The 25,077-nt window shown below is 46.0% G+C and overlaps 1 protein-coding gene across 1 annotated transcript; it reads right to left on the reverse strand.

Annotated features, from left to right (window-relative positions):
* Positions 1-20,794: 20,794 nt before the first annotated feature.
* On the reverse strand, positions 20,795-20,995 carry Smim42 (small integral membrane protein 42). Its single transcript, XM_076861583.1, has one exon. The coding sequence runs from the start codon at positions 20,993-20,995 to the stop codon at positions 20,795-20,797; it is 201 nt and encodes a 66-aa protein (XP_076717698.1).
* Between the last annotated feature and the right edge of the window lie 4,082 nt (positions 20,996-25,077).

Here is a 25,077-nt window from a genome sequence, read left to right on the forward strand (position 1 = left end):
AAATAAACAAAACCGGAGAGTCATAAGCCCTAAGGAGAAGTGCCATTGGAGAAAGCATTTCTCTTTATAAGTGGACAGGTGAGCTGGGTTGATATTTAGGGGAAGAATAGTCTAGGCAGAGGGAACAGTAACTGCAAAATCTCTGGTGCAGACAGGTGCGGTGGTGCACGCCTGTAATCCCAGTGGCTCTGGAGCCTGATGCAGGAGGATCTCAAGTTCAAAGCTCAGCAAAAATGAGGCCCTAAGCAACTCAGTGAAACCTTGCCTCTAAATAAAATATAAAATAGGGCTGGGGATGTGGCTCAGTGGTCGGATGTCCCTGAGTGTAGAGAGCTCAGGAGTCAACAAGGAGTGTAGTGGCCTAGCACACCTGTGATCCCAGCTTCTCAGGAGACTGAGACAGGAGGATGGCATGTTCAAGGTCAGTCTCTGCTACTTAGTGAGACCCTGCCTCAAAATAAAAATAAAATATAAAGGACTGGTGGTGTGGCTCTGTGGTAGACGCTTGTCAAGCATGCACAGGGTCCTGAGTTCCAGCCCCAGTAGCAAGAACAACCACCATCACCACCAAAGACTGTGGCTGGGGCTGTAAGAGAGTGGTAAGAAATCCTGCAGAAAAGGCGAGCGGGAACCGGTCCTGTGAGGACTTTGGAAATTAAATTACCCCGAGATGGGAAGATGTAATAAGTCAAAGCACATGAAATCACTATTCTTGTAGGTCAAAAATGGTTGAACAACAACAACCAAAAATGGTTGAACAGCAAATTTCCTACGTTCCAACCGGCCTAATACATGTCGACATGCAGAACTCTTGATTTATTATTACCACTTTTAAAAAAAATAAATCACAGTTTCAGAAGGATTAATTGGAAGACATTTCTCCCTTCGTTAAGCATGAATCTGCTTCCTTGCAATTTTTACCCAAAGGCTATAGTTCTGTGTTCAGGACAGTGCTGTCCACCAGGTTGTCTGCCCCCCTTCCCAGGCAGCCCTTTTTTGATATTGAAACACAGTTGTCATGAAGTCAGGTCTCTTCTGAGACCTCTTTTCTAAGTTAACTAGTCTCGATTCTTCAAACTACGTCTCTGGGGATATGGTTTTCCGAGTCTTCTCCTTCTGCTCGCCCTGCCTTCCTAGGGGTGAGGTGTTGTTTTTTATTTTTAGTTTTGCAGTATTGAACCCAGGGCCTCGTGCTTGCTAGGCAAATGCTCTACCGCCGCACAACGCCGCCCTTTTAATTCTTTACTTTGAGTCAGGGTCTCCCTAAGTTGCTGAGGCATTCTAATCTGCATCCTGGGATTTTTGCCTGAGAATCTGGCCCCATTTCCAACTTCTGTGCACAGCACGACTCTCAGGACCATTGAGGGGTAAAGAGACCACCACTCCCGGGGTGGGCAGGAGCCAGAAAACAAACAGTGTCTGAATCCACTGAAGGATAGGGGGAAAGGAAGACGGAGAACCTGAATGGGTTGAAATGGGAAACTGTCCCTGGAGTGGTGCCCTGCAGAGGGGGCTGTGGAATTTCCTAATGTGTTCAAAACCCACCTAGAAGGATGCTCTTGGTCGGTGGTGCATGTCTGTAATCCCAGCTACTCTGGAGGCTGAGGCGGAAGGATCACAAGTTCAAGACCAGCCTGGCAACTAAGCAAGACCCTGTTTCAAAAGAAAAATGGAAAGAGCTGTGGATCTGGGTCTGTGGTTAGAGCGCCCCCTAGGATCAATTCTCAGGACCTGGGGTGGGGAGTGGGGCAAGCCAACAAAACAGCTTGACTGGCACCAGAACTGGCCTAGACCCTCCGTGCTATCAGCATCAAGATTTGTCTTCTCTCTGGTTTGAGAATCCAAACATGATTCTACTCTATTAGCCACGTGACCTTGGATAAGCTACTGGAACATCCTGAATCTTAGCTTTCTTCTCCATAAATGGTGCTAATAATACTACCACAGGAGCAGAAGGGAAGAGTCGGCGCAGCTGGACACTAGATGAACATGTACCCTAAATCCTACCACTCCACCCTGCTTCCCCTGCTAAGTCCCAGGATTCATCAGCTCTCCACCCATCACGCTCCTGGAGTGGCCAAGCGGTATATCTGCTTCCAGTCCTTGTGCAGATAAGGTCTTCTCCACAGCAGGTCATTGGTAGCAATTCTCTCGGGAATTGTTAACCTACTTGGAGACTAACAACCTTTTTAAAGTTTCACCCTCAATACTAAAAATAGACTGGTCTTAGTCCATTCAGGCTGCTATAACAAAATAACATAAACTGGGTGTCTTATAAACAACAGAAATTTCTGGCTTACAGTTCTGGAGGCTGCAAAGTCTATCTGGTTCATGGATGGTACCTTGTCCCTGTATCCTTACACAGTGGAAGAGGCTAGGCAGCTTCCGGAGGTCTCTTTTTAAAGGTAAAATCCTATTCATGCCAGGAGCACACTGGTAATCCCAGCGATTCAGGAGGCTGAGGCAGGAAGATGGATAGTACAAGACCAGCCTGACCAATTTAGCAAGACCCTATCTCTATTTAAAAAACTAAAAGGGGTGGGAATGTAGCTCAATGGTAAATCCCTGGGTTCAATCCCCAGTGCCAATAAAAGAAAAGAAAAATCCCACTCTTGAGGCTCTGCCCTCTTGACCTAATTACCTTCCCCAAACCCCACCCACTAATGTCATCACTTTGGGCATAAAGATCTCCACATGTGACTTTTGAGGAGATTCAAACATTTGGACCCTAGCTAACTTTCACTAAACACAATTAGAGCAATTCTTTTAAAATGCAAACCAGCCGGGTGCAGGGTGCAGCCGTGTAATCCCAGCGACACAGGAAGCTGAGGCAGGAAGATTGCAAATTCAAAGCCAGACTCAGCAGCTTAGTGAGGTCCTAAGCAATTTAGCAAGACCCTGTCTCAAAAATTAAAAAAATAAATAAAAAGACGGAGGATGTGGCTCAGTTGTTAAGCCCCTCTGGGTTCAATCCACCCCTACCCCCCACCAAAGAAATAAAACCAAAATGTAAACCAGGGCTGGGCCCTAGAAGTAGAGCACTTGCCCCGTGTGTGAGAGGCCCTGGGTTTGCTCTCCAGCATGGCAAAACACTAAATAAATAATAAATGCGAATCAGATGTCACATCAATGTGACATCACTGCTCTGCTGCAGACCCTACATCTTCCTAGTCCCCTTGGAATGAAGTCCACACTCATTTCTTACAAGCTCTGCCCCAGCGGACCCTTGCCTGCTTTCTCTCCATTCTTTGTCCCTTGCCACTATAATTTCACTAATTTTTGGTTTTTTTGTGATATTCTGCCATGGAGTATAAAGCTGGACCCTTCCTTCAAAGAAACCCCCTGAACTTTTGAGGATGCTTAGAATGGGAGCTTGTGACGGGGAGAAAACTAACAATGATTAAGTAGGTGTACCAGGCCCTTCCATGTATGTGATTACAGGCCACTTTCACCATAATGGGTCTCCGAAGTGAGACCTTCCAGGGAATTCCCCTATCCTCCACCCCTTCCACCCCAACGGGCCAGAAATACTCAGCAAATAAACCCAAGAAGCTTCAGCCTCAGAGCCCCCAGGCTCTGGCTCTCTCCTTCTAATAATCTAAAGGGCTATTAATAGTCTCTTCACTTATTAAAACATTTTTTTTTTTTTTTTTGATGCTTGTCCCTTCGGCCCTGGCCATATGCCATGAAAAAGAAAAAAAAAAGCTAAAATCCCAGATCCCCCTTTGGAAAGGGCAGCTCCTCATCAGCGTTGGAAAAGCAAAATAGGCCTCATTACTCAAGAATCAGTCCTTTTTCTGATGGGAAGACACAGACCGCCCCCGCCCCCAGCTCTGGACTCAGGTTCCTCTTGGATTTAATGTCTCCACAGGGGCAAACACAAGGCAGCAGCAAACCTCAAGGCAAGTGCAGAACCATTGGGATTTGGGTTGACTGAGGAGAAAAAAGCCCAGTATTCAAGTTTAGGGCCCGTGGGCTGGTTGCGCAGACCGGATTCAGACAGACTGAATATCAATAATGCTGAAATGCCTTCAGGGCAGGGGAAGACCTGCAGGTACATTATCCATAAAAAAATTATTAGAGATTTGAAATCTAGAGGACCGGAATGGCTTTTTAAAAGGCTGGGGATTGAATCAATGATCTCTGAGTTTTCCTGTAAGTACTAATATGCAGGATTCTATGATCTTGACATCTTTTAGGGATGTCAAACTGGTTTTGATTAAGTAAATTGGGTTTTCAGAAAAATGCAATTTTAAATGTCCTGCACAAAGTGTCCATTCAGAATTTTTATTGGTTTTTTTTTTTTTTTTTTTTTTTATGCTGGGGATGGAACCCAGGATGAGATGGAACCTTGTGCATGCTAAACATGTGCTCTACCACTGAGCCTCTTCCCCAGCCCTGAACCCGGGGCTCCTGTATATGTCATGTTCGTGGCAGATCAGTGGCAAGAGCAAGGATCTAGGACTTGCTAGGCTCCCCCGCCCAGTGGGCCTCCTTCCTGCTTCGGTGTGTTGCCTCCCACACTGAGTTCTGAGTTTCTATGGTCATCCTAGAAAAAAGAAGACTTGGATCACTGGGAAGACACAAATCAGGAGTGATCTCCTTACAGAAGGCTCCCACCCCACCATGACAAATTAACTGGCTCTCCTTTGCCACCCCATAGCATCCCCTCCCTACTCCCATGTGTACCTTGTCAGGATTTTCAGAGCCAGCACAGTTCACGATTAAAGAGTAACCGTGATGCCCAGCAGAGTGGTGCATGTCTATAATCCCAGCAACTTGGGAGGCCGAGACAGGGTTATCAAAGTTTCAGGGTCACCTTGGGCAATTTAGGAAGACCCTCAGCAACTCAGAAAGGCACTGTCTCAAAATAAAAAATAAAAAGGACTAGAGTTTAGCTTAGCGGTAGAGTACCCCTAGGTTCAACTCCTGTATCAAAAAAAAAAAAAAAAAAAAAAGAAAGAAAAGAAAAAAGTAATTGTGATGACAACTGCAGGATGAGGTCATGTCTATTAAAAAAAAAAAAAAATCCCACAGTTTGGTGCCCTTCAGCAAAACTCTCTCCTTCCCCTCATAGCCAAGTTTCTTGAAATCCATTGTTTTTTCTTTATTACTTCATCTCCCACCCCAAACACTGCAACCTGTTTTCTGGTCCTGCCAAGATTACCAAACAGATTTTGCTGTCTTTACCAAATTTCCACTTTTCCTGTGACTTGTTCCTATAGTCCCAGTACTCAGGAGGCTGAGGCAGGAGGATTGCTTGATCCCAGGAGCTGGAGACCAGCCTGGGTAATATAGTAAGACACCATCTAAAAACAAAGAAACAAAACAGCTCTTTTCAGTTATTTTTCTCTTTTATAGGATGATTTTTAAAAACATAGACTGCAGATTGAACCCAGGATGTGCTACCACTGAGCTACACCCCTATTCCTTTCTATTATTATTATTATTTTAAATTTTGAGACAGAATTTTGCTAAGTTGTTGAGGTTGGCCTGGAACTTGTGATCTTCCTGCCTTAGCCTCCTGAGTGTCTGAGACAGTGTCTAAGGGTGTGTGCCATGTGCCCCATGACAGAAAAAGAATTTTAAACAACATTAAAATCATAACTTTCATACAAATATAAAATGAATACATGGAAAAAAACTATATTTAATCCAATTAATGAATGAGGAATCTAGTAAAATATTTCAAATGATTCAAAGGAAAACTCAAAAGTACCACACTTATATAGGTCAACCAGGAATTTTGAAACAAATGAATTTACAAATAGATATAAAACTGGTTTATCCACAAGGCACTAATCAATCGCTCTCCACTAGCACAACTAATTTGCATTTCTATGAGCAAGAATCATCTGCATCTTCAGTTTTCCACGATTTATAGAGTTGTAAAATAGCTCTTAGACAATGTAGGGCAGAGAGTACTCTGACGGGCAAATTAGACAGGATACTCAATAATCTTCTCTTGTCCATTTTAAAGACTTGACAATTTTTCTGGACACTTTCTTGACCCATCTGCAGCATTTGACACTAATGGCCACTCCTGAGTCTCCTCTTTTGTACCTCTTTTTGCCTTATGGTGTCACCTCAGATCTCACCCAACCTCTTTGACTACTTCTTCTTGCTAGAAGTGGGATCCTGTGCCTTTTTCTGTCTCTTAAATAGAATTATTCTGTGCTGTTTTGTTCTGGGCCCCTTTCTTCCTATCCTTACTTTTGAAGCCACCAAGGTTATGTGAATATCTGTTTTCAGCACAACTTCCTTCTGAGCTTCAGATCCACAATTAATTAATTAATTGATTGATTAATTTTATATCCCTGCAGTATCTCAAAAACAAACCCACTTTTTCTTCTCAGGGTGGTGTGACCTGTCACCCAGGTCCTTAATCGGATCCCTTGGGAACCAGGTTTATCTCTTTCCTCCTCACCTCCCTCCTATCCAATCAGTCACCACCCCCTGATGGTTCTGCCTCCCTGCTCAGCTTCAATCTAGCTGCTTCTTTCCATCTCCATTATGTCTGCCTGCTTCAGGTTTTCTTCATTTTCCCCCTGGATTAATACCAGAACCTCCTATCGGATTTTTCTGCCTCCAGCCTGACCCTGTTTAATCCATACTTGACTCTGCTGCTAAAATAATCCTTCTAAAATGCAAATCTGATGTGATACTCTCATTCCTGAAAACATTCCAAGGCTCCCTGTCAAGGTTGAGATAAAATTAAGCTCATGAACAAGTGGGTCCAGGGCCTCCACGATTTGACCTCAGTGTCCTCTTCAGCCTTGCCACTATTTGAATATCTTGATAGGTTTAGAACACCACCCCAGCCTACTGACATTTCCCTCCGGAAGTGAGCTTTCTTCAGCTCCTTGAAATGAATGGATTATTCCTGTCCATTTTTTTTTTTTTTTTTTGTGGTGCTGGGGATCAAACCCAGGGCCTCTTGCAGGCTAGGCAAGCTCTTAGCTACATCCCCAGCCCTTGTTCTCTCCTTGAGACATTTGTATCCACTCATCTTATCTTTTCCTAACTAACTCATAGTTATTCTGCAAAAAATAAATAAATAAATAAATAAATAAATAAAAAATATATCTATCTTTGCCTCTTTTGAGATTTCCTCACCTCCTGCCCCTGTCTGGACTACAGACTCCTCCCAGATAATCCTCTCCTGTATCCTCATCTCTGCACCCGGTCACAGGTAGGTTGTGGCTGTGGCTTCTTTCAGGAAAAGCTGTGGGTCCCCTGCTGCTCTTTCTGGATACACTCTTTTCTGTTTACTCTCAGCTTCTTCAGCAGGCTGAGAGCTCCTTGCTGGCAGGGGTGGGCTCCATACAGACCCGTTCCTTTCAGATCTTCAAGGTACTCTTTCTACCCAATTTCCTTTCAGGAGGTTTCACCCAAAGCCCCTTATACAGCGCCTCAGGGGAGAACGGGAATTGCAAGAAGGGAATAGGAAGTGGAAGAGAAGAACCTGTGATTGAGGGGTGATTCAGGGATCTAGTTGCATCTTTTCCAAACGCACGAATCCGTGCCTTTATTCGTTCAGCATTAGACACTGTGCTAAGTCTCTGGGAGGATGGATAGGAGAAAATTATGGTTTCTGGCCTTTAGGAATGTGTGGTCCAATAGCAGAGATGTACCTGTGTGCAAATCACTGTACACGTGATGTCACTGCTAAATCCTGGCAGTCTGAGTGAAGTGCCTGCCACCTTGGCAGGAGAGGGAAAGCGTGACTTCTGACTGTCGAGAGTTCAGCGAGGAGGACGTAACCTCTGGACAGGGAATTGAAGGATGAGAAAGGGCAATAGCTTTTTCATAGGGAAGAAAGACATTCGCGGCAGGGGCAGCCGACCGAGCTGAGTGTGCCTCTCGGGGATTAGCCAACCGCCACAAACTTGGTGTGCACCGGCTGCAGGGACGGGGCCACCGGAGGGCCACCGGGTGTGCAAGGCGCTTTGCGATCCTCGGGGTCCGGGGCGCCGCAGGCTCGGCAACAGCAGGGGCGGGGGGTGCAGGGCGGAGGGCGCGGGCGCGGGCGGGAGGCCGCCTCCGCGCTGCTCTCCACGCCTGGTTTATTATGCACGAGGCAGGCAATTTGCCTTCTGCCCCCGGGACCCATCTCGGAGACAAGAAGGTAGTTTGTTCTCCGTAATGGCTTCTGCTGGAGGGTGGCGGGGCCGGGGGCGAGCGAGGCGCGCGCGGGGAGAGGAGCGGCGCCGGCGCCCCCTGGCGGCCGCCCGAGCCCCTCCGCCCTCCGCCGCTTCCCGGTGCTTCCCGTCGGGATCCTGCCTTTCTGCCGCCTCCATGTCTCCACTCCCCCTTTCCGCTCCCTTTCGGCTTTGTTTGTTTCTTAAGCGTTTCCCATCCCACCCCCCCATGTCCTGCTTCAGATTCTTTGAGTCCCACTCTTCCTCCCCGTCACTCCTCTCGGTGCTGGGGACCTGGAGAGGAGGGGGGAGGCGAGACCCGCACCAGGAGGGTTCACATGGTCATCTGCTCCCTCGTGGGACTCGGTCCAGCGGGGAATCTGGCGGGCTTCTTCCCGGGCCAGGCCGTCCCTGACTCTCTTTTACCCTAAGGTCTCCTCACGGTCTGTCTCTTAGTCGACCCTGACTTTTGCCCCCATGTCCACAGGAAGACACCTCTAGCACCCACCCCATCATTCCAGGTAGTGAAAAAACTCCCAGACTGCTCCCAAGAATAAGCCACGTGTTCTTCTGGGGTCTTGCCCAGTCAGTCCTCTTCGTTCACCAGAAATGGGTCCCACCCTGAAGCCCAGAGGACCCCTGTAGGGAGAGGGAAAGGGAAAGGAGGAGGACTCCAGACTCCCATGCCATGGGGGTGGGGGTGGGGGAGTGGGGAGGGGATACTCTCTCTCCCCAACTCTGAAGTCACTAGGTCTTCAGTTCCAAAAGAAACTGGAAATGGCAGAGGCGGTGGGGTCCCTGGGGTCTCATGCAGGTTCATTTCCACATCTCACCCCTCCCCCACCCCATTGGTGCCATCCCCCCCCCCCCCCAAGCAATGGAACCTGTGTCTACGCAGACACCTGTATAGCAGCAGTTCCGGAGCACTGAGAAGAGGAATGCCTGCTATTTACACACCGATGATACACAGGCCTGAGTTGCCTGCTCTCATCACTTAACTCACCTCTCACAGCTCAGCTCTCCTATCTATAAAATCAGGAGGTTGCATCAGATGGACTTGGAGGTTCTACTAACTGCTGATGTATGACTCTGTGTGAATGGGTACAAACCAAGGAGAATAACACAGGCAGGGGAATGGATTCTGGGTCCTGGTAGATTCAGGAAAGCCCTCTGTGGAAGGGGGGAGTCCATGAGCAGCCAGAAGGGACTCGGGGCAGTGAGGTGAGAGGGGCAGGTGTGTGTCTGAAAGAAGAAGCGAAGCTGGGCTGGCATGCAGCTGCAGTCACGAGAAGAGAGCGTGGGGCCAGGGTGATTGGAAAGCAGAGGCAGGTGGGAGAGTGGGTGCCCAGGGCTTCAGGACACCCCAGAGGTAGCAGCCTCTGTGTGAAGGAAGCCAAAAACCTCTCGGGGTGATGAGCTATGCAGAAATAAGGGCCTGGGCAGGCTGGGAGGAAGGAAGCAGTCCCAGGCCAAGACTTGACCAGGGACACTGGTCCAGGAGCATCAGACACATGTGACCTAGAGTGCAGGAGGGACCAAGTCTTCCTTGATGAATCTCCTCCAGTCCTGTTATCATCTGAAAACCCCGTCCCCTGAGGTTTGCTGAAATCTCCAATAAGATGAGGGGGGCAGTGCTCCAAAGAATTTGGGGGTTTATTGATTTGAGGGCCTTGCACATGCTAGGCAAGCACCCTATCGCTGAGCTACATCCCTAGTCCTTTTTAGTTTTATTTTGAGATAGGGCCTCACACTTTGAGATCCTCCTGCCTCAGCCTCCCAAGTAACTGAATTACCAGTAACTGGATTATCACAGCCCTTTTTCAGGAAGGGAAAAACAATTCCTCACTGAAGTCTTGGGAAAGCCCTGCGGTGTGTGTGTTTGTGTAAGGCACGGGTAGTGTACACACGGTGATGTCTGCGTAGGGGAGGGACCCTGTTGCCAGGATGGGAATGAGGATGGGAATGGGGTTGCTGCTGAGGCTGGGTGGGGGCCGGGTAGCACCTGGCACAACTCAGCTCTCAGCTCCGAGGACAGAGGAAGGAGCCAGGGAAGTCAGAGAGCCACAGGGAGCGATGGCCTGGCCCGGGCAGGCGGGGGAGGAGAATGAATGGGCCTGACAAGAGGGAGGCATCTTTCCTCAGTTATAGACCTAAGCAGAGAAAACAAAGGAGCAGGGAGGAGGGCGGGCAGAAGCCAAAAGGAGGAGGACAGAGGAGGGAGGGAAAACAGCAGAGTGACAGAGCCCCATAGAGGCCAGCTTTGCACCAGCTTGGTGCCCCTGTGGGGCCAGGGTCTGGCTGGGGTGGAGGACAGGGTTCCAGCCCTAGGGCCCAGGGGGTATAACCACAGGTAATTTGGGGGTCCCTGCAGGAGTGGAGATGGTGGCTTATTCCACCTGGGAGTTTAGAGGAGGCCAGAGGCAAGGGTGGACAGGAGACTGAGATGCGTTGTGGAGACACAGAGGGACAAGGAGTCTGGAAGGAGGCAATCTGTTTGGAGGGACCAGAGGAGGCCAAGGTCCGTCCTGGAGAAATGGCCCAAGAGATAAGTATTGATCACAGAGCCTCATCCAGGCGCTTTCCCGGGTCCCTCTGTGGGAGACATCAATCACTTCTGCCTTGGTTGTCCCTCCCAGAGGATGCTTACGCATTCAGTTCTTTCCTTTGATGATATAGACCAAACTATGTCATACCCAGTGCCTGGCATTTTGTTGGTGATTAGTAATTGTTTCATTAAAAAAAAAAAAAAATAGAAAGTGAAGTAGTATGCTTTATACTGTGTAAGAACCCCCGATATAGTTTTTTTTTCTTTCTTTCTCCATTTCATTGATGAGAAAGCTGAGGATCTCCTTCAGCTTTGTGAGTATTTAAAATGAAATCTTAGCATCCTAGCCTCAAGTAGTCTTTCTTTAAAAAAAAAAAAAAAAAGAAAAAAAAAGGTTTAATATGTTTATAGGCTTGATTTATTTTTTATTAGCTTCCATGCTGGTCAACAGAAAATAATTATAAATTCAAGATTACAGTGACAATAACTACCATTTTAATTTTAAAATAGTGTGGGAGGTTTGTTAGCAATATACATTGTCCTCTAGGTTTTTGCCTGGGAGCGTTAAAAAAATAAAATAAAATTCCTGCCATGCAACAGAGAGGGTTTTTAATAGAAATGGGAAGAATAAAGAAGATGATCGTAGGAGTGGAGAGAGAGAGTGGTCAGGAATTCAGGAGTGAGGAGAAACTCGAATTCCCATAGCTGCCAGAAGAGAACCCGCAATGCCCCCTGCAGGTGCTGCTGGGCAGCCTCTCCTCCAGGGGGCGCTGCAGAGAACCTTGTGTCTAGTGGGCACTGCCCTGAGTGGCCTGGCTTCTGGCCTCTCTTAAAGTAAGCGACTACAGACCCAGCACAGGGAGGCCACCAGTGCTCCTGCATCTCTGTTGTCTTTTAAGAGAGCTGCTACCCAGTCCAGAAGAGTGATGGTGCTTCCATCAGAGCGCCCCCCCCCCCGCAGTTCTTCCCTGTTCCATTGTCCACTCCAGCTTATGGATGAGTAATGGGTCAGCAGGGCTAGCATCCCCCCCTCCTCCTGGGCTGCACCCTGCTGCCTTGCGCACCCCTCCCCCTCCCCCGAAGCTGGAGGTTGCCAGACAGGGAGAAGGGTAAGGCAGGGCACAATTTGTCTTGGTGTAATTATCTGTCAGGTACAGCTTGTGAAACCTCAGCCACCTCCCCCCAACCATGCAAGAAAATAAATTACACACATGCACACAGAGACACGCTTGTGCCATCCTCCCCAGCTCGGTTCTGCTCAGCCAGCCGGGGCTGCTGATGCTGGGCTGCGCTGGGCCACCCACCCTCCCCTCCTCCTGGCCTGACACCTGGGCTTTCATCTTTTCAGCTTGTGCTCCTCTCCAGAAGGAGGGGAAGTTCATTTGGCTCCTAAGCAGTCATGGATGTGGAGAAAGAAAGGAAACAGAGGAGAGGAGCTGAGGGGGAGAGGGCCTCGGAGTTGCCCATGATTTCCAAAATGGACTTAATGTCACTCTAATTGCAAAGTACCAAGTCCCTTCTCTGTAGCAGGATTGACAGTCACTTTTTAGCATATAATTGGTGGCTCCGGGCACCATGCTAATCTCTTGACACATATTCTTCATTGAACCCACACAGAACCCTGTGCGGTGGGTGTTCATTCTCTCCATGGTGACCAGGACTTGGAGACTCAGAGAAGTCTAGGGATGTGACCCCTGTCACACAGCTGGTTGCACCCAACTCCAAGCCCAGCTCTTCACCTTCATGGGATGGGACTCTGTGAAGGGAATGTGAGACCAGGTCCTTGATCACAGAGGGGCAGGGGTATGGTAGGGTGATGATTGCTCACTTTGCCAGAGATTGTTTCTTCTGTAAAATATAGACAATGTAGCCATCTTCTTTGGATCTTTGTAAGAAGTAAACAAGGTAACCATTCTGGATATTTGTTGGGGCCCAAGAAATTAGGTGCCTGGCCCTTTGACCCTCTCTTTGGGGTAGCTCTGTACCCAGAGAAGCTTAGTGCTGGGAGCTTGCTTGGTGCATCTGGCCCCAACCCTTTTTGTGCTTCGGCTCCTTTTAATAGTGTGGGGAAGGCCACGAACTTTGTCTCACAAATGCATAAACTGAAATGCCTAGAATTACAAAGGAAGTCAATTTTTCTGAAATATACTTACTGAAAGAATCAAAAAACAAATTTGTGACATAGTAATCTACTACCTCTCTTAATGCATTCAATCAGAAGTTGGAGCAGCAGATCTAATAACTATCATAATTTCCAGCTGTAATGAGTATAAACAATATTTCAGGAGACTTGCATCAACAGATAGGATATGAAAATATCTTGATTTCTATTAGTGACAGAGATACAGGATTGCTAATAGTACTGGGGCTTGTGGGTGTTTTTTTTTTTTTTTTGTACTAGGGATGGAACTCATGGGTGTTCAATGGGTTCAGTCCATTGAGATACATTCCCAGCCATTTTTATTTTTATTTTGAGAGTTGCCCTTGCTGGCCTTGAACTTGGTATCCTTCTGCCTCAGCCTCTCAAGATGCTGGGATTACAGGCCTTCTTGCCTAGCATGGCTGGGGCTTGTAACAAAGAAGTACTAAGTTTGTGAAGCAGCTAATGAAAATGTAATCATACCATCCAAGTCTTCAGATCTCCCCAAAATATAACCATGCACATGATCAACAGTAGATTAACAGTAGAAGTCATTGACTGAAATAGGTGTCCATTTTAATTTGAAAAGTACAAAACTGGTGACTCATACCTGTGGTCCCAGTTTGGGAGGCTGAGGCAGGAGGATTGCAAGTTTGATTCCAGCTTGGGCGATTTAGGGAAGCCCTGTCTCAGAATAAAATAAAAAGGGTTGTGGTTATAGCTGTGTGGTAGAATGAATGCCTCTGGGTTCAATCCCTGGTACTGAAAAAATTAAGATTAAAAAAAGGGCAATTTAGGGATATTCATTTGAGGAGGTCAAATAAAGCTTTCCTTCAGACAGAGGACGTCTCAATATATGGGCCTTCTTTTTAATCCAGGGTCATTTTTATGGATGATGAAATCCAGAATCAGGGTGCGTGCCCCTTTTGAGAACCCTAAGGTAGAGGGAGCAGAAACAGACCCAAACCACTGAAGGCCCCCTTTCCTTTGCTCTCCCCAGGTGAGGCCATCTCCCCGCATTCCTCCATACTCTGCTGTGGCTCACAGCGGCACCACCAAGAGGAAACTGCTTGGGAAGGCTTGAGCGGGTTGCAGGACAGAGCTGGACTCAGATGAGCAGTGACAGCCCCTTCAAGCCGTAGAGACAGGCTTGTTCACCCCTCAGACAGGAGGAAAATGTTAGCATTTCCTGAAGTTGAGTGAGTGAGTCTACAGGCTCCCTTGGAGGTGGGGTCTGAGGTTGTCAGGTGGAAGGACCGTGAGCCTCCTAGCTGTACCCCTACTGACTTTGAGACCTTGAGCCAGTGACTGCCCTTCCCTGAACCCCCTGTTTACCGAGAAGACTCATAATGGCTTCCTGTCTGTTCTCAGGGGGAGTCCGGGGATCCTGCAGATAAAGTCACTTTGCAAACTCTACAGTGTTATATGGCTTTAATTATTATGAACTGGAAGGTAGTTTTTCTCAGGTCACATTTGCCTGGTTGTCTTCCAGGGCCATTCTACTTGAACTGGGCCTAATTAATCAGGGAGACCCACACAACTCCAAGGAACTTGCCCTTGACCAATTGCTGCTCCTTTCTGGACTCGGGCCAGGTATTTATGTTTTTCTGCATACATTAAAAATAATTTTACTTATTTGGCTTTTATTGCCCAATATATTAGCAGCGATACTTACCAAAGAGCATCCTTAGACTTCACAGAGATCCTCTACATCTCTCTCCACAATTCTATGACCTAGGTGTTTTTTTTTTTTTTTTCCTTTCCATTTTACACATGAGAAAATGGAGACCCATTTATATAGGGAATTAGTAGTCAAATTGGTCCGGAAGCCTTCCTCCTCTTCATTTTTTTGGTACTGGGGAATTGAACCCAGGGGTACTCTGCCATGGAGCTACATCGCCATCCCTTTTTGTCTTTTATTTTGAGAAAGGGTCTTCTTGCTAAGTTGCTGGCGCTGGCCTTGAACTTGTGGTTCTCCTGCCTCAGCATCCTGAGTTGCTGGGATTCCAGGTGTGCACCATGTACCAGGTTGGTAACCCATCTTCTGACTCCATCTAGTGTCTAATTAGAATTAAGATAGACTCATTTTGAAGGGGTGGTGGAAGCAGCACCTGGGAGACAATGTGATGTTGAAATCCTTGTTTAAAAAAAAACCGGTAGCAGGGACCCTTGAGGGATGTGTCCTTATCCCTGTGCAGAGAATCCAGTGGCCGGGTTGGCTGCCTGTATCTGCTATGACTGGAAATTTCATGGTTCCCCGAACAGTGGCTTAAGGAAATCATTCTCTGCAGTGACTTTTCCTGCTCTAGAAGCATCCAAAAGCTTTTTAATTTTTATTTTTTACTTCTTTGTCCTGAGTGGTTCTGCAGTTCTTCTTGTGGGAGAGTTCTGCCCTCAGGTGGTGAGAGAGGTGAACTACAGATACATTAACATTTCTTGAGGTCTCAGCTGTTGTGACAGGCACCTCACTGAGGCAAGTCTGCTGGATTGTCACACACACTGTACAAAGACCTTTATGCAGGGATCTGCCCCAGGCACAGATGGGGACCTCGTGCACACAGTCCTTGTCCTCCAGCAGGAAAGTATCTCCAAACTCCTGTAGTGGCACCCCTCCTCCATAAAAAGTCTTAACGGGGCTTCTCCAGAAATCGTCACCATGGCTGATTTTGGGACTGTCAGCAAAAGAGTCTCTGAAAAAGAGTTCAATGTAGATAAACTTCCTATTTTTCATGTCACCCTGTTTTACTTGGCCACTGGCCAGGAAGAAATCAGCACTCCAGGTGCTGGACACCCCTTACTAGTTTTTCACAAACATGTATCCCATATAGTAGTTTGTGGAAATGTGCAAACAAGGCCTCTGGCCTTGAGCTGGGCTTCACAGAGATGTCTACATTTTTAAGATAAGTTACAACTGGGCTCCATGGTAACAGCTGGCAGGGGAGGAAAGAAAGGGGAGAAGAAGCTCTCCCCTTCTCAGGTGTTGTCCTTGAAGGGTTAACTTGCCCAGAACAGTGAAAGAAAAAGCTGCTTTTATGTGAACTTCTGCAGACTGTGAACTTCTGAGCCCCTCCCCCTACATGCTGGGTATGAAACTCTGAAACTCCCTGAACTCAGGGTTCAGGGGATTGATTGATTACAGCAGAAGCTGTGCCCCCTGAACCTGGCTGCAGCCAAATAAAACTGTCTCCTGCTATCTTCGGTCCTTGCCTCGACTGTCCCTAGAACACTCCACAGTGCTTCATCCTCAGATTCTGCTCTCTGCAACTAGAGAAAGCCAAGAGCTTCCCTGAGATGATACTGGAGACAACCCTGGTTAAAGAAACAGCAGAGCTGATCTTAGCCAGGACTAACTTGCCGTGACACCTGGACCAGGCATTGAGCATGAAGTACCTCTTTTTAAGCCTCAAATTATCTTGTGGAATAAGTCACATGCCCATTTTACAGATGAGGAAATGGAGGCTTAGGGAGTTTCAACAGGTGTTCTCAATTTTTTTTCCTTTTGAACCCACTTTCAATCTTAAAAAATGGTGAAGGGGAAAAATAAAAAAATTTTTTTTTTTTTTTTTTTAAAGGTGAAGGATCAGGCCAGGCATGGTGGCACATACCTGTAACTTCAGCAACTTGGGAGCTTGAGACAGGAGGACCCCAAATTTGAGGTTGACCTGGGCAACTTAGCAAGACCCTGTCTCAAAACTAAAAAAAAAAAAAGAAAAAAAAGAAAGAAAGAAAAAAGAAAAGGGTTGGGGATGCAGCTCAGTGGTAGAGTGCCCCTGAATTCTATTCATGGTACCAATAAAAGAAAAAAAAAAAAAAAAAGAAAAGGAAAAATGATGAAGGATTCCAAGGAGCTTTTATTTCAGTGGTGTGTATTTACCCATACACTAAACTTTAGAAAGTGTTTATTAATTCATGTAAAATCAACAATGAAAAACGCATATGTTACCATAAATAACATTAGACAGAAGAATGGCAGAGTATGGATGTTTGCAGATCTCTTTAAGATGCACCACAGAGCCTCTCAAAATCTCTTCTGTATGCTCAGGAAAGAATGAGTGTGGAAAAGGAGAACACATCTTAGTATCTTTAGGAAGACAGTTTCGACCATGTGGAGCCCCTGAAAGGGACTTGGGGGATCTTAGGGATCCCGGACCCTACTTTGAGAACCGCTGGTCTGGGAAACTTGCCTGTGAGGGCAGAGCTGGAGTGAAGCGGTTTGGCCAGGATGCCTCCCCAGGCTTATCCAACGACCCCCTGGGTGTGTCCTCTGAGTCACTCCTTCACTCTCATGGCAGCCGTCATCTGCCCTCTCTGGGCATCAGGGCCTTCTCAATAAAAGGCAAGTGGAACTCCCGGTGGCCTAAAGCCCTCCAACTCTGACACTTCCTGAGTGCCCAGAGCTGCTGTGCACCCTGGGAATCCACCGCTTTCAAGCTTCAGTGGGTGGAACAGCAAGAGGGCATCCAAAGGAACCAAGTGGGGGTCTCCTTCCATTCCACACCCCCTTGAGGACACAGCTCTGCAAATCCCAAGCTTTTCTAAGTGTCTCGCTTGTCCCCAGCTTGTGGCATTATCAGTTTCATTGGTTGGTGTCCAGGGTTGGTAGCCTGGGACTAAGTGAAGGTCCCTATTTCTGCTGTGTGTTTTCAGACAGAGTTCTGAAGATGGACCTCTCGGAATTCCATTCCTCGTACCCAACACCATAAGCCTTCGTGAAACTATTGAGCAAGAGAAAGGCTTACAGAAGGCATTTCAAGTGGCAGAAATAGAGTACCAGGGACTTTGGAAAGTGTTCTTATTAATCTACCTTTTGATACTGTTGCAATAGTGGGGATTGGAGCTGCTGGCACTCTACCACAGGGCTACATCCCCAGCTCTTTTTATTTTTTATTTTGTGACTGGGTCTTAGTAAGTCACCTTCAAATTTTGAGGCTGTCCTAAAATTTGTGATCCTCCTGCCTCAGCCTCCTGAGTAGCTGGGATTATAGGCATGCGACACTGTGCCTGGTTTAATCTAGCATTTTAACTGGAATTCTTGACTCTGTCTCATCTCGCTCCTGTTCATCCTACACATTGATCATGCCAGATTAATCTCGAACGTTTTACCTGTCACACCCCTTCTCAAAAACCTCCCCTGGCTCCCTCTTCATTGAAATGGAATATCCTAGACTGGTATTCAAGGCCCATTATCACAGGCTAGTGTTTTTTCCCTAAACCAAATTTTCCTGTTCCCCTCCACACACCACGCAGCTGGCTCACTGTTCCTTACTGTGTCTTTGCAGTTTCTTCCCCCCCTTAAATCCAGTCTCGTTCCCTAACATTGCAACTACTTCCAGAATCCAGGCCTGACTGTTCCAGCCCACAGGGGCCCTGGAGCTTCAGATGCCTAGAGAATTCCATCAGTACACTGTCCTTGTTGTTTCTTAGAAACACTTCAGGAGCTGGGCATGGTGGCTTACCCTTGTAATCCCAGATTGGGAGGCTGAGGCAGGAGGATCCCAAGTTCAAGGCCAGCCTTTGAAATTTAGTGAGACCCTGTCTCAAAATAAAATAAAAAGGGGTGGGGATGTAGCTCAGTGGTAGAGTGCTTGCCTAGCTTGTATGAGGCCCTGGGTTCAACCCCTAGTACCTTAAAAACAAAACAAAAACCCAACAACCAACAAACTTTGGTCCCTGAAGGGGGTGCCAGAGTTTCATTCCTATTAACTGCCTACTTCCTCGGGTCCCATTGTCCACTGGGTGCTTTCCGGTGGTTGGGGCTTGTTGGCTAGATCCTTATAGGTACAGGGGCTGGATTGCCAGACAGACCTGACTGAGGGTGGCAAGGAGAAGCCACAGGAGGAGACAATAGAGGTAGACCCGAGTCACCAAGTCAGGGCAGTCACTGTTGATCTTCTACAAGAGAATACCACACCATCGAGCTAGTGGCATTTTAGAGCAAAAAGACTTCCACTGGAGAAAGAAGGGCTTTCTTAAAGCAGGGGATGTCTAACTACCCAGGAGGACTAACTACCCAGTTAATTTGAGTTGGAGGGAGAGGGTCCCTTATCTCCCTGGATGCTTGGTCACTGACCCTTTGCTGCCATCTGGTGGTCATAAGCTTACAATGCAGTCTGGCTGGTTTGTCATTAAGTCCCAAATAATAGAAACTGAGAATGTGGGGTGCATAAGGAATTTGGGGGTTATGGAGATCCTGGAGGATGGAAAAAATGGGCCTCAGCTCTATGTGAGGGTGACTCACAGTGTCTTGGAAGTATGGAATATGGCCCAGGAGTTTTTAAATACATATACATAGCTACTAAATGAAGGAATATACTCACTAGAAGTTTTTTAGAGATCTGTTCCTCCCCACCCCGCACCCCACTGCTCTGTCTCCAGTTGGTATTTCCAACCAGAGTTTTGTGAGATCTGGTCCCACTCATATCACCAGCCTCATCTTGATGCCTCTTTTTTGACGGTACGCCCTCTTACCTGCTGCAGGACAGCAGAGAAATATTTGGAGAGTGTCAGGAGCGCTCAGGGTCTTTCTGAAGCTCTGAGGCAGGCACACAACTATGATGGCCCTCCTTCCCATGCACAGATGCGTGGAAACCCCGCCTGCTCAGGTCCAGGTACCCATCTCCGTTCCCATTTCTTTCCTAAGCGGTGTTCAGGATGGAAAATCTCTGGGACAGCCAGCTGCAGAGCAGTGGGAGCTGGCTTTTAACAAAGGGGGCCCAAGCAGCTAAAGGGGAGAGGCATCTGTCTTTGTCCTTAGTCATACAGCATTCTTATTCCATCTGCCAGCCACTTGTGGTCTGTTTGCTGTTGAAGCTCGTCAACCCCCCAAACCACCATCACTACCACCACCAGTTAATTGAGGAGCTGTGGCGGTAGTAACACCAATATCTCAGCCCAAGGGACCAATTTCTCAATTTCTATGGGTTAAAGTGGAAGCAAAAGACCCATGTTTGAGATACACAGAGTGCATGGTCCAGAATCCGGGAGGGACTTACTCCTATGTCCCTTGATTCTAAGCAAAGAGAAAAACTTCTAAAGAAGGAGCTATCGGTTTGAGACGTCCAGAGTCAAGTGTATCTAAAAGTGGAGGCCCAGGGACACCTGATTTTATGCTTCTAAGAGGAAAGGTTAGCAGTAGGGTTGGGCATAGAGGTTTATCACCTAGACAAATACCCATTTTTTAAAGCAAATGGTCAAATTCGCCTATGGTAACCCAAACCCAACTGCTTGAGAGTATGGGTTTCAAAAAAATTGCCTCTTTAATTTGGACTTCATTTGAAAAGAGAGTTAATTTGTTCCCAATTCAGAAAAGATAAAAAAAGAAAAAATTATCACTTTAGAATATGATATTTTTAAATTTTGCTAACCCACTAAGTTGGGAGGATGAGAGAAAAGTACTTGGAGTTTCAAATCATTTTTTTTTTTTTTGAGAATAAATACTCTTTTATTTCCAGCATTAGGTGAAGAGGGGGAAGGGCTTTATCTAGAAGGCAGGGTAGGATAAGTTGCTGCATTTTAAGGACCTTCCAGAAGTGAGCTTCCGGTACTGCTTCATTGTATGGTTTCAGATGTGTGAGCTCTCAATAATTTCGATATTCAATAGTCAACACGTGCCCAAGTTAAAAAGGAAGATTTGAGCTTCGCAATCAATTTTTAACTCTCCACAGATTCTTTTTCCTCTGTTAATGCAGAAATCAAGAGCCATTTATAATTTCAGTCTAGAAGATCCAGAGAGAAAAGATATTCAAATTTGGAAGCTGGGTCAAGCCAAAGAACAGCAGGATAAGTGTGTGTTACGAGAGGGGTGGGGGGAGAGGATGGGAAAGAGGCCTGGGGGCAAGGTCTGGAGTGGGGGGGACTGGGTGGCTAAAGCAAGATCTTCTTTTCCAGGTTCTAGCCTCCAAGATGGCTCTGCCTCTTGGGCCTGCCTGGTCTCCACCTCAGTGGAGTCTCCACCGGGAGGCAAGATCTTCAGGCCAGCAGCGTTGCCTCCTGCTGTCTGTTCTTGTTGCTATTGCCTTTGGTGACCTTCCAGGCCAGGATGAGTAGGGTGATCAGAGTCATCAGGAGAGCAAAGAAGAAGAGAACTTTTACTAGGTAGACAGGATCAGATATGGCAGTGGCGAATGTACCCTTGTCCCATGAGAAAACTGGGAGTTGTGGAGAAGACATAGGTTCTCCAAGACAGTGAGACCGGTGGTTAAGCCGACTGTCCACACGACCAGAAAAAACAAAAACAAAAAACAAACAAACAAACAACAACAAAAAAAAAAACACCAAGAGAGCTGGATTTGCTCTTTGTGTGATCCTGGGAGTGGAGTTGGAGCTGTATCCAAGTATCTACTGATCCTGTTCCTCACATGGGACCATTTTCCTTTGGATTTGCAGAGAAGGCAAAGGAAGGAGTTTGCTCAGCAAGGTTGACCCACTGCTTCCCAGGCCAATGGTCCCGAGACAATGGTTGGTAAAGCTTGTGGGTATTGGCTGGGGTTTCCAAGACTTTATGATGTCACTGAGGTCTGAGCTGAAGGTTCTAGTCCAGACACCTCTGCACTCAGAGCACTACCCCCCACGGATGACCTCCAGATTGCAAAGCGGGTTCTCCAACTGCCTGTGGAAAGACGGCGCCCCTTCAATCCTCTTTTTCAATAATTTTTATTTTAAAGTAATTTTAGATACATAGGAAGTTGTACAGATACTGAGGCAGGAATATAGGGTCACATTTAAACTGGAGACTGTTGAAAGAAAAAGAATGCATATTCTATGCTTGGAATAAATGGCAGAAGGACCTTCCCTGACGACATCCATGGCTCCAGACAGACAAACCAACATCAAACCAAATGCAGATCTGACCAAAACCCCTTCCCTGAAATTAACCGAGACCCTCATTTAAATGCATTTCCATTGGTCTAACTCAATTTTAAGCCCATTTTGAACCACCTGTGAACATTTTTTTTTTTGTATGAAAATTGGTGCAGGCCAAAAAAGAGAAGAGCTTAGGAATATGTTAACTTCTAGTCCAAAAATGTATACATGCTGTTTACCTCTTGATTTCCTTGCAACGGTGGATCACCACCTTGCTATACTCATCAGTGTAGTAAATGCTTCTTCCTAACCCTTTTTTTTTTTTTTTTGTTAGCCATGTTTGAGCTAAAGGACCTGCTGAGCTGGTGACAATATATAGAAAGGTTTTAAGTTCCCTTCACACAGTGTTCCCCAATGGTCACCTCTTGTGGAGCTACAGTACAAAATCACAACTAGTGATGTGACCTTGCTATAATGTGCACATACCATTTGGTGACATCTTATCATAGGTCACAGATTCTTGTAGCCACCACCACAATTAAGATACAGAGCTATTTCATTACACAAAATCTACTGATGTCCATATTTTGTCAGTTTGAAATACATGTAGAAACATTATTTTCCTTTAAGACCTTGAACCCTTCCCACTTATAATTTTACTAAATACTTCTTTGATAGATAGTAGATCCACATGCAGATAATGCTATGTGTTCTCCTTCAGTTGTCAAACAGAATTTGGAAAACTCGAGAAGGAAAATCTATTGTTCAATCCAGGTCATTTCTATTTTTTTCTATCTTCAACTTCATTGATTTTTTTTTTAGTAGTGTATTCTTCATTTTAATATTTCCATTTTGTTCTTCTTTTTATCTTCTAAGATTTTTTTTCTTTTTGGTTTCAAGTGTATTTATAATTGCTTCTTTGAACTAGTTTTATGATTCTTTCAAATCCTTGTCAGATAATCCCAATATCTGAATCACCTCAGTATTGTCATCTGTGGATTGTCTTTTTCTATTTAAGGTGAGATTTTTCTGGTTCTGGGTATTGATGATAGGACATTTTGGGTGCGATGAGACTTGGCTCTGGAGAGACTCTGGCTCTGGGGATTGAACTCAGGGCCTGACACGTGCAGTGCTCTACCACTGAGCTATATCCACCCCTGCAGGCTTCCTTGGACACCATACTGGTGTGTGGGGGTGTCACTTAGTAATGCCACCCAGGAGAGATGGCCTGGAATCTCCAGTCACTCTCCCTTGCAAACCTGGGGTGGGGGAAATTGTGCCTTCTCATAGCTGGGCGGATGTGGGATTTCAGACTCCTTGGGTAGCCTTCTCTGATTCTACCTGGCAGGGTCAAGTGGGGTGCCTCGTTACCACTGGATAGGGAGTTACAGGCCTTTGGGTAGGGACCCAAGCCTTGGTTTCACAATCTATTCTCTGATAGCACTCTGGTGAGGGTCCAGGGTTGGGGAGGGCTACCTCATTCCAGCTGGGTCTAAGTGGGAAGTCTAGGGTCCCTACTTGACCTAGAGAGGGGTGGGAGTTGAGCTGTGACTCAGTAGGGCAGTTATTGTCTAAAAGTTGTCTGTCTTGCTGGATTGTGTTTTTTAAATTTTTTTAGTTGTTGATGGACTTTTATTTTATTTATTTCTATGCGGTGCTGAGAATCGACCCCAATGCCTCACACATGCTAGGCAAGTGCTCTACCACTGAGCCACGACTCTGTTCCTGGATTGTGTTTTTCTTCATGCTCTGGCTAGAGAGAACAAGCAGGCTTTGCTTTTCTTGGGACTTTGTCTATGCTTGTTGACATCCTGGGCTATAGTCTAGGACACAGGAGACAAGAAGAACTCACTACCGTTTTCATCCCTTGAGTTTCAGGTTTCCAAGTTGGTTTGCCTTCTTTTCCAAGTTTCAGATTCTTCTTCTGTTGGTTTTATAGTGCAGGGTTTTTTTTTTTCTTTTTTTTTTTTTTTTTTCTTTTTACGCTGTGCTTAGCAAGAGAGTGGGGTTAGGGGGATCTATTCTTAATGCATCCACCCCATCTGGAATCTCTTGGTGCTGTACCAAAATTTAGGCAGGTGATGGCAGAGAGGGAGCCATGGGATTTGGAGCCCATGGACTGACGTTAGTGTATGCACTCCTGCTTTCCATGCTAATGACCTTGGTTAGGTCACTTAATCACCTTGAGCCTCCATTTACTTACCAGGAATGGAAGTACAGTGATAATACCAAATTTATAGGTTTTTATGGGAATGAAATGAGCTGCTAAATCTGTAATAACTTCTTAAACCATTAAGTTCCACCCAGATGTGAGTTATTTAAATAAGAACTAGCATGGAAAGGGAGGGAAGTGAAGACAGGGTGTCTGGAAAAGATAAGCGGGTTCAATTTTTCACAGTTTGGTTCTTGTAACTCTCCTACAAACTTTCAAAGATCTGTAAATGAATTGCTTCTCTCTTTCCAACTCCAAGACAGTTCTCTAGAACAAGTGGATGTTACTTTACTTGGGAAGAGGCCATTCAATTTAGGATCTGAGAGGGAGGTGTTGATCCTGGATTACCCAGGTAAGTCCTAAATTCAATCCGTGTATTCTTTAAAAAAATTTTAAAAAAAGGTTTTAGTTGTAAATGGACACAATACCTTTACTTTTAAATTTATTTATGTGGTGCTGAGGATGGAGCCCAGTGCCCCATGTATGTGAGGCAAGTGCTCTACCACTGAACCACAAACCCAGCCCTCAATGTACTCTTTTAAGAGGGAGTTTTGAGGGAGACACAGAGGGGTAGGTCATATGGGGATAGAGCAGACAGTCATGTAGCCACAAGCCACAGAATGACAATGGTCACTGGAGATGTGTAGAAACAAGGAATGCTTTCTCCCCCTGGAAGGAATAAGATATTGACACCTTCAGACTTCTGTACTCCAAAACTGCGGGTGGAATTCCTGTTGTTGTAAACCACCACATTAGTGGTAATCTGTTGTGGCGGCCCCAAGGAACTAGTATAGGAAGCTCAGCGACATCTAGCCCCACCCCCTCACCTAATGGATGAGGAAATGGGTGAAAAGGAGGGAAATGATCAAAGTTGGTGATTGGCATAGTAAATTAGGACCATAATTTTATTTATTTTATTTTTTTATTTTTTTTTTTGATTTGGAACAAGGCACACAGGAAATGATTTCATTTCCAAAGTATGATTGAAACCCTGATTTCATTGTCTTTCCTTCACTGAGGTTTGCACATTTTAAAAACATTCAGAATTCAGACAAGTACTGCTTGTCAGTTTCCGTTGGCTTCAATCAGTGACTGTCTTTTTTTTTTTTTTTTTTAATGTGGTATATATACTCAGTAGAATATTGCTCAGCTTTATTTATTTATTTATTTATTTATTTATTTTTTAGAGAAAGAGAGAGAGAATTTTAATATTTATTTTTCAGTTTTCGGCGGACAC

Source organism: Callospermophilus lateralis, chromosome 7, assembly GCF_048772815.1.
Source record: "Callospermophilus lateralis isolate mCalLat2 chromosome 7, mCalLat2.hap1, whole genome shotgun sequence".
In the NCBI taxonomy this organism is placed as follows: Eukaryota; Metazoa; Chordata; class Mammalia; order Rodentia; family Sciuridae; genus Callospermophilus; species Callospermophilus lateralis.